Here is a 9,248-nt window from a genome sequence, read left to right as displayed (position 1 = left end):
CCTGCAGCCAATGGCAGAGCTCCACCAGGGGGCGGGGCGGTCCGGATCCGGGACGACCACCACAAGCTCTCTAATTGGCTCCGCCCACCGGGAAAGACACTTCCTGCTCGCTCGCCCGTCGGAGGCGAGGAGAGAGAGAGACGAGGCCTGGACCGTGTGTGAACGGCGCCCCCCCGCCCCGGGCAGGTGACAAGCGGTACTGCGGGCCGGTGGGCCCCGGCAGGAGCCCCTCCCCCCCCCCCCCCCCCCCCACCCCCCTCACCGTCTGGCCCAGAACCTCAGACCCCGACGCAGGACTGATGAGACGGAGGTCTGGGTTCTCCTCCGTCATCTGTTTGTTCCTCTTGTTTACTAAACGAAGCTGCTGGAGCAGAACTCCAGTCTGAACCTGCAGCAGGACGGAGGAGGTGGAGGAGGAGGAGCGGAAGACGACGGGAGAGGCGAGCAGGAGGGAGGAGAGGAAGAGGGGGATGTGGAGAAAGACAACAGGAAGTAGTAGAAGGAAGGAGCGCCGGGCGGGGGAGGGGGAGGGGGATGTTTAGAGGAGGACGCCGTCGGAGGCGGGACCTCCGGCGGGAGGTGAGGTGGAGGGTGGAGGGTGGAGGGTGGAGGGTGGAGGGGGGAGGGGCTGTCCATGTGAGTGCAGGAGGAAGTCATTGTTCCTCCATAGAACGTGGTGGAGGAACGTGGTGGAGGACTGGAGGAATGGGGTGGGGGAAGGTGATGGAGGAAGGTGGTGGAGGAAGGTGATGGAGGAATGGGGTGGAGAAGGTGATGGAGGAATTGTAACCTGGGAGGTGAAGAAAGTTCAATCTGTCAGATTCTGGTTTAGTTGTTTTCTTTTTCTTTTTGCTGCCGTTGCAGTAATGATGGAGGAGGAGGGGTGGAGGAGGAAGAGGGAGGGTGGAGGAGGAAGAGGAGGAAGAGGAGGGGGGGTGGAGGAGGAGGGTGAGAGGAGGAGGAAGAGGAGGGTGGAGGAGGGTGAGAGGAGGAGGAAGAGGAGGAGGAGGAAGAGGAGGAGGGTGAGAGGAGGAGGAGGGTGGAGGAGGACTCCTCTGTCTCACCTCAGTCAGTCCTTCCAGGTTCTCCAGGTTCTCCAGGTTGTCCTGTTGGTCCTGGTCTCCCCCTGCTGGACACAAGACGTCACGTCTCGGCTGCAGGATCACCTGTCCTCCTGTCCTCCCTCATCCCTCCATCCCTCCATCCTCCCCCTCCCCCCTCCTGTCCTCCCTCCATCCTCCCCCCCCTCCTGTCCTCCTGTCCTCCCTCCATCCCTCCTGTCCTCCCCCCCTCCAGTCCTCCCTCCATCCTCCCCCTCCCCCCTCCTGTCCTCCCCCCTCCAGCCCACATGGGAAACATCCTCTTTCTTTTTCTTTTTCTTTTCATTCAGAGTCTCATGTTTATTCTGTGTCTTAATATTTATCCTCCGTTTAGAGTCGCTTTATTTTGAAATAATCTCCTTCCTGTCTGAGCGATTTTCTGTTCTTTAGTTTCTTTTAGGGTTTTTTTTTCCCTCCAATTCTTTCGTACTTGATGCACTTGATGTGATCATGTGACTCTGGATGGCCGAGGCTCCGCCTCCGCATCTGGCTCCGCCTCCTGAGGCTCCGCCTCCGCATCTGGCTCCGCCTCCTGAGGCTCCGCCTCCGCCTGTGGCTCCGCCTCCTGCTCCGCCTCCGGAGGCTCAAGTCGGAGTTTTAAAAAACAAAGCGTGGAACAGAGTTTGTGCTCGTCTTCGTCGTTTCGTAGGATCGTTTAACTCCGAGTTTGATTTGTGAGTTTCTGCTGGTGATCAGACCTGGAGCATCCTGGAGGAATGTTGTCCATCCTGGAGGATCCTGGAGCATCCTGGAGGAACGTTTTCCATCCTGGAGGAACGTTTTCCATCCTGGAGGAACGTTGTCCATCCTGGAGGATCCTGGAGCATCCTGGAGGAACGTTATCCATCCTGGAACAACGTTCTCCATCCTGGAACAACCTGGAGAAATGTTCTCCATCCTGGAACAACGTTCTCCATCCTGGAACAAGGTTCTCCAGCCTCTATAAACCAAACGACGTCTAGTTTATGGTGAAATATAAATAATGTTCATTTTGTTCTTGATTGATAGAAAAACCAGACGAATCTGATAAAAGAACAAACTCTGTTCTGCAACACACACACACACACACACACACACACACACACACACACACACACACACACACACACACGTTCAGCCTTCCAGTGTTTGTTTGTTTTGGTCAGAATCTCAGCAGAGGCGCCGCCACGTGAATCGGAACTTAAACTTTATTTATTCTTTTTTTATTTTTTTTATTTTGGTGGTTTTTCTTTCGGCAGGAAGTGAAACGGATTGTTTCTCTGCGTCGTTCTTATTTAAAGTACCACATGTATTAACTTATGGCTGGTGACCATACGTACATCTCAAATATTACTCCTTTTAGTGGTTTTTGCTGACAAGACGGTTTTTTTGGGGGGGTTTGTTTGTTTGTTTGTTTGTTTGTTTGTTGATGTTATTGAACTATAATCCTGTTTGTATCTACCGGCGTCACGGCGGGTTTTCATTTCCGTTCAGTCACAAAGCTCGAAGCGAAGCGGCGGCGTCAGTGAACCAGGAAGTGGGCGGTGCCCTGGAGGAAAAGGGGGCGGTGCCCTGGAGGAAAAGGGGGCGGTGCCCTGGAGGAAAAGGGGGCGGTGCCCTGGAGGGGAAGTGGGCGGTGCCCTGGAGGAAGGGGGCACAAAAGGAGTCGTGTCCTCGTTTTATATCCAATAGAAACGTTTGGCTAGGTGTTTAAGCTCCGCCCCCCGCAACAACCAATCAGAACTTCGATGAAGATTTTTGGAATTCCTCCCAAAATAAAAACGACTTAAAAATCAAGTTGTTAAAAGTAATAATCCCAAAAACCAACATTGACTCACAGTATGTATGTTGTAACGTCCTGTTGGTTCCCCAGGGGGCGCCGGTGGGTCACTGGGACTCACTGCACCACCTGGTGGCACAAAGTGGAACTACAAGCCGGGAGTTTCTGTGTTTTCCGCGACTTCTGGTGAAGTTTTTGTCTTTTAAATGTTGGAAGTGAAGAAAACATTCACTCTTTTCTTCTCCAGGAAACTTTTAGAGCCTGAAGATCGACTTTTAGCATGAAAGTCCAGGAAACGTTGGAAAAGTCTGAGTCGCTTCTCTGAAGAAGTCGAGTTTCAGCCCCTGAAGGACAGAACGTCTCCGGAGAGCCGACAGGAAACCAGAGAAACTCCGTCAATTAGAAAGTTTTTAACAGAAAAGAAAAGTGTGAAAGAGGAGAGAAAGTCTCAGACGTGTTTTTCGAGGCTCAAAGGGAAAATTCAACCTCCGATTGTTTTTGCAGTATTTGTTGTGTCGCGGTGCCAAATATGTCCCGTTACACCCGGGACGTTTTTATTAGATGTTTTTTTTTTTTTTTTTGTCTTTTGTTTTGCCTTAAAAAGAAAAACAAAACAAAACACGATTCCTCCTTTTCCTGCGAACCTGAAAACAAAACCTGCTTTGCTTCGTTTTGCTTTCGGCGTCTTTTCTTTGTAATTTATTGTTATTTTTGTTGTTGTTTTTTTCGACGCATATCAGCCGTGTGGTGAGTTCTGACGCTGCAGCCTTAGCGGTTAGACGCCTTCGTATTCCGAAAAGAAAAAAAGAAAAAAAAAGTTTAAACCGAGACATTTACGCTGTTTTTGTATCTTTTTATTTTTGTTCTAGATTCGGCAGTTTGTGTCAAATATGGGATTCCCAAGACTCTTTTGTTTGTTTTTGTAAATTCCGCAGCGTGAACGCAGTAGTGCAGTACTGCAATACTGCAGCAACGCAGTTTTACTGCTTTTTACTTCCTTTAGTTTTATTCTATCAAAGAGCCGAGTTCCTGTATTGACTGCAGGCTTACGTATATATTTGACAAAAGAATATTGTATGTTTAATAATAAAAATAAAAAAAAACACAAAAAATTGAGAGAAAAAAACCTGAAAACGCTGAAAAGAAGAAAATTGAAGAAAAAAAAAGTGTAATTTATATTTAAAAAACAAACAAACTGCATGCACGAGGCTGTGAAGGTCAAGTTTAGGAAAACAAACGGCTGTGCCTTTTTGTACTCGAGACATTTACCCCCAACGGAAATGCTTTTATAAAGAACTCTAGTAGAACGGCGTCGTTCACAAACACACCCGACATCAAAGTACTTTTGATAACACACACACACACACCTGTTTGTTTTTTTGTTGTTGTTTCTTTTAACAAGTTTTAGTTCCAGACGTCGTTCTGCGTCGTTCCGGTTCCTCGAGGTTCTGTTGTTTTCCACTCATTGATCTGATTTGGGAGAAAAAGGAACTTTGAGAAGAAAAATCCTTTGATGTTTAAGAAGATAAAAGAGTTTAAAACTCTTCTGGGTTTTTTTCATTCAGAAAAACCGGAAGTTTTCAGTTTTTTTTACTGTTTTGTTGAGTTTTTTTTGCAGCGACTGAACGGATCCTGTTGAATGTTTGTGGACGTTCGGAGCTTGTTAAAGGAATAAATAAAGTATCGATGATTTAGTTGTTTAAAAAGCCTCTGTGATTGAATGTTTCCCTCGTTCATCAGAAACTTTTATCTCTTTACTTTGAGAAACGAGTGACAAAGTTTCCATCGCGGCTTCGGTTCGACTCTCCAGCAACTAAATCACTTCAGTTTTTCACTTTTCAAAATGAAGATTAAAGTTTAATATTAAACATTAAGTATCATTAAAGTTTAGTTCAAGAAAAAACTTCAGATCTTCTCAACACTTTTATTCTGAAAGTACAGGATTTCAAATTGCTTCAGTTCCTCACCTCCATCAGGTGCTGTAGCACCACCTGCTGGATGATTTCTATTGTTTGGAGTGAAGATGTGATCAAATACACAATAAAGAGTTTTAATGAAGTAAAATTCTCAGAATGTACGTCTGAATAAAAAGTAGCAGTTCAGGGGAATTTCACTAAATCAACTAATTAGCTTAAAAAAATCACTTTGATGTTTTGGTTTTAATGTCATCAAATATTCATTTCATCCTCCGTAACAATGTTCTTTTCTTAGTTTGGTTATAAGTAATAGAAAAAACTAGCATCATCATTTACTCCAGGAAATAAACTATTTTCTACAACATTATATAATGAGATATATTTATAAACTACATTCTGTAAATCTGCAGAATCGTTTGTTTTCTTTAGGATTTCACCAGATTTTTAAACTGGATCCAGCCTGGAGCTTCTTCAGTGGACCACTAGAGGGCAGCAGCGCCGCATTCATTCTTCTTCCAGCTGCAATGGAGGCACTTCATTTTATACTTTATTCAGCTCGTTCACAGACGATGACGTAGTTTTTGTTAAAGAATTATATCTATTGTTTCTCTTATTTTAGCAGCTGTACGAACTCTGGTGAAGTTGGACACAATTAAATTGAATTATAAATAAAACAATTTAAATTTAAACGTGTAAAATCTTATTTGGTCTCTGAATAAACTCGTTTGCTAGAAAGAGAACAACAGAATTTCAACACGAAGTTGATAAACGAGGATAAAAAGCAGGAAACAGCAGCTTGACGGCGACTCGGCACAAAACTGGTCTTATGAACGTCTGAGAGTTGCTGAGTCATGCTTCCGTCACACGTCCAGGCCTGAGATGTACCGTACCGTACCTGGACTAGAGCATCTTCCTCCTCTAATCCAGATTATAGAGCATCTTCCTCCTCGAATGTCAGATTAAAATGAATAAAATAAAAACAGCATCACAGAGAGATTTTATTTCCTCTTTCAATTAAAAAGTCTTTGAAATGAGCAAAAGTACATAAAGTGACAATGAAGGAGGAGCTGCGTCTCCACAAGGCCACGGAAACACACACACACACACACACACACACACACACACACACACACACACACACACACACACACACACACACACACACACACACACACACACACACACACACACACACACACACACAGTGTGTTGGCACGTGACGGCCGCACATGTTTTGATCTTTGTTGTTTTTTTTTTTAAGTTCTTCTGTTGTGAGATCAGGATAATCTGAATAATCTGAATAATCAGCGCAGGTGGAGTTCCAAAAACCACCAGCAGGTTAACCACTGGTTAAGCCCTAACCGCCGGTTAACTCCTTAGCCGGCCGCGAGCTAACGCTTCATCAGCAACTACGAAACAAACTACAGGAAATGAAAGCTGGACTTTTAACCATAATATGAGTCTTTTAATGGCTTCGTGTGAAACGGAACTTTAATCGGCGAGTTTACGCAGGTTGCCATGGAAACGGCTGTAGAGCTGCGTTCTATCACTCTACACTTCTATCACTCTACACTTCTATCACTCTTCACCTCCGTTCCTCCTCACGCTGAAGCTTTGGATTCAGACGCGTCCAGAAATAAAGTGAAAGGAGCAGAAATTCTCTGTGAACACATGGTGAAATATAAACACTGACCTCAGTGACTTCTGGGGAAGAGGAGACGTGACAACTGGACAGTCTAGATGGTAGAGACAGTCTAGATAGTATAGACAGTATAGATAGTCTAGATGGTAGAGACAGTCTAGATAGTATAGACAGTATAGATAGTCTAGACGGTATAGACAGTCTAGATAGTATAGACAGTCTAGATGGTATAGACAGTCTAGATAGTATAGACAGTCTAGATGGTATAGGCAGTCTAGATGGTATAGACAGTCTAGATGGTATAGACAGTCTAGATGGTATAGACAGTCTAGATGGTATAGGCAGTCTAGATGGTATAGATCGTCTAGATAGTATAGACAGTCTAGATAGTATAGACAGTCTAGATGGTATAGACAGTCTAGATGGTCTAGACAGTCTAGATGGTCTAGACAGTCTAGATGGTCTAGACAGTCTATATGGTATAGACAGTCTAGATAGTATAGACAGTCTAGATAGTATAGACAGTCTAGATAGTATAGATAGTCTAGATGGTCTAGATCAGTCTCTTTCTGGACCAAGGAGTTTCACACGTCTGTATTTCACACGTTTTCGTGAGAGAAGTCTACGATCTAACGTGGCTCGTATGGTTGATCTCAACGCTCCAGAACAGCAGACGTGACGTGACGGAGGCGACTTGGGTGGAGAATCACAGCAACTCAGCGTCTCCAGCTAGTAATTATTAGCTCATTTAAACCGTGGTAGTTATTTTTCCTCTACGGCTCCATGAAGGCGGAACTCTTCATGACAGAACTTGTTTATAGTGACGAGTTCGAGTCCGGAGGTGCGTCAACGTTCAGGTGCAGACGACACCCGGTTAAAGTTAAGTTGGTTCAAAGTGTTGACCTGCTGGTTAAACTTAACTCAGTCCTGAACAACCGTCCCTGAAATAACATCCTTCGTTTTTAACCTGGTTCATTTTAAATAGACGTTCATGTTCGCGTGATGAAAAGGCTTTGAACTGGAGCTGCTGGAGGTCAGTGACCGGGAATTCAACCGACAAACACCAAAACCCAACGGGGTTAAAGTCTGCGTACTGTCAACACACACACACACACTCACACACACACACACACACACGCAGAGTCTGTGTAGGTAGAGGTAACCCCAGGCCACAGGAGGAGAAAGAGGAGGAGGAGGAGGAGGAGGAGGAGGAGGAGGAGGAGTTTGCTCTTCCTCTTCAGCTCCTGATGAGCGTCAGAAACTCGTCGCGGGTTTTAGGATCTTCCCTGAAAACGCCCAACATGGTGCTGGTGACCGTCTTGCTGTTCATCTTCTGGACGCCTCGCATCACCATGCACATGTGACTGTAGGGGGCGGGGCAGGGCGGGGGAGGGGGGCCGGGGTGGGGGAGGGGGGGAAACAAACACACTCAATTTAAATAGAGATTCTCTTTCGATGCACTCGTTTCTTACAAATTCTGCTTTGAAGATCAAAGATCAATCCTGAGACGAACCTCAGGAGAACCAGACGATACGGCGAAAAATCAAACTTATGGGGGAGGGGGCCAGGGGGGGAACAAACACACTCAATTTAAATAGAGATTCCCTTTCGATGCACTCGTTTCTTACAAATTCTGCTTTGAAGATCAAAGATCAATCCTGAGACGAACCTCAGGAGAACCAGACGATACGGCGAAAAATCAAACTTACACCCAACATAAAAGTGAGCAAACGTGTTTCTCATTTGCCCTTTTAAAGAAACGTGCATCTGTAGGATGAGCAGTGCAGAATGCACCAGTTAAAAATCCTACAAATCAACCCTGAGGATTTTATGTTAAAGTTCAAAGTTGAATTGTTCCGTTCCATAACGACGCCCATCAGCCATTACATTATGACCACTGACGGGTGAAAACACCAGATTATCTCTTTATTATCCGACCTGTGGAGCAGGTGAGATGGTTTTCATGCACAAAATGAACATTTGCATCTTAAAGTTGACGCATTTTAGTGAAAAAGCAGTCCGTTGGGTTTTTCCAGTGAGTTTGACAAGAAACTAATTGTGATTATTTGACGTGTCTTTCAGAGTTTTTATAAACAAATTGAAACTTTCACGTTGATTATATCATTGATTATACAAGTGTCACATTTTGTCCGTTTGGCTGCAGCATCCTGTGTGTACACACACACACACACACACACACACACACACACACACACACACACAGAGAGTGACGTACGTTGCCTCGATGACGACTCCGACCCCGGTGGGCTGCAGGGCCTCAGTGATCGCCACGGCGATCTGTTTGGTCAACCTCTCCTGAACTGTGGACGGACGGACGGACGGACGGACGGACGGACGGACGGACACACACACACACACACACACACACACACACACACACACACACACACACACACACACACACACACACACACACACACACACACACACACACACACACACACACACACACACACACACACACACACACACACACACACACACACACACACACACACACACACACACACACAACAAAACTGTTTGAGGATCGAGCTCAGATCGTTTACTTGAGTAAAAGTTAGTTACTAAAAAAGAAAATACTCTATTACAGGTCAAAGTCCAAAACAAAATCTCTTCTTAGAAACAATACACATATATATATATATATATATATATAGTGTTTTAATTGAACAATTTATTCACACATGCTAATGCTAATGCTAAATGAAGTGTCCTCCTCCAGTAAACAGGAGTTTAGTGAAACAGCAAGTTGCTCCACAGCTTCTGCTCATGTTTGACTCTAACAGTCAGAATGAAAATCTTACAGA

At 45.1% G+C, this 9,248-nt stretch overlaps 2 protein-coding genes across 2 annotated transcripts in view; both read right to left on the bottom strand.

Moving 5' to 3' along the window:
* The window catches only part of LOC308131576 (cyclic nucleotide-gated channel beta-1-like), a gene marked incomplete at both ends in the record, with an annotated part of 9,882 nt that extends 7,935 nt beyond the window's left edge, over positions 1 to 1,947 (bottom strand). Inside the window, 1 exon segment of the mRNA XM_080498352.1 lies at positions 1,799 to 1,947. Coding sequence (XP_080354478.1) covers positions 1,799 to 1,947 — 149 coding nt within the window.
* A 3,885-nt stretch (positions 1,948 to 5,832) lies between these two features.
* Positions 5,833 to 9,248, bottom strand: part of gch1 (GTP cyclohydrolase 1) — a 19,249-nt gene continuing 15,833 nt past the window's right edge. Inside the window, exons 5-6 of the mRNA XM_080494187.1 lie at positions 8,654 to 8,738; positions 5,833 to 7,781 (exon numbers count right to left, since the gene is read on the bottom strand). Coding sequence (XP_080350313.1) covers positions 7,655 to 7,781; positions 8,654 to 8,738 — 212 coding nt within the window. The 3' untranslated portion in view covers positions 5,833 to 7,654. The remainder of the gene's footprint in view (positions 7,782 to 8,653; positions 8,739 to 9,248) is intronic.

This window comes from Blennius ocellaris (assembly GCF_963422515.1).
Source record: "Blennius ocellaris genome assembly, chromosome: 1".
In the NCBI taxonomy this organism is placed as follows: Eukaryota; Metazoa; Chordata; class Actinopteri; order Blenniiformes; family Blenniidae; genus Blennius; species Blennius ocellaris.
The sequence above is the reverse complement of the archived record's forward strand: the minus strand, read 5'-3'. Positions and strand labels throughout refer to the sequence as shown.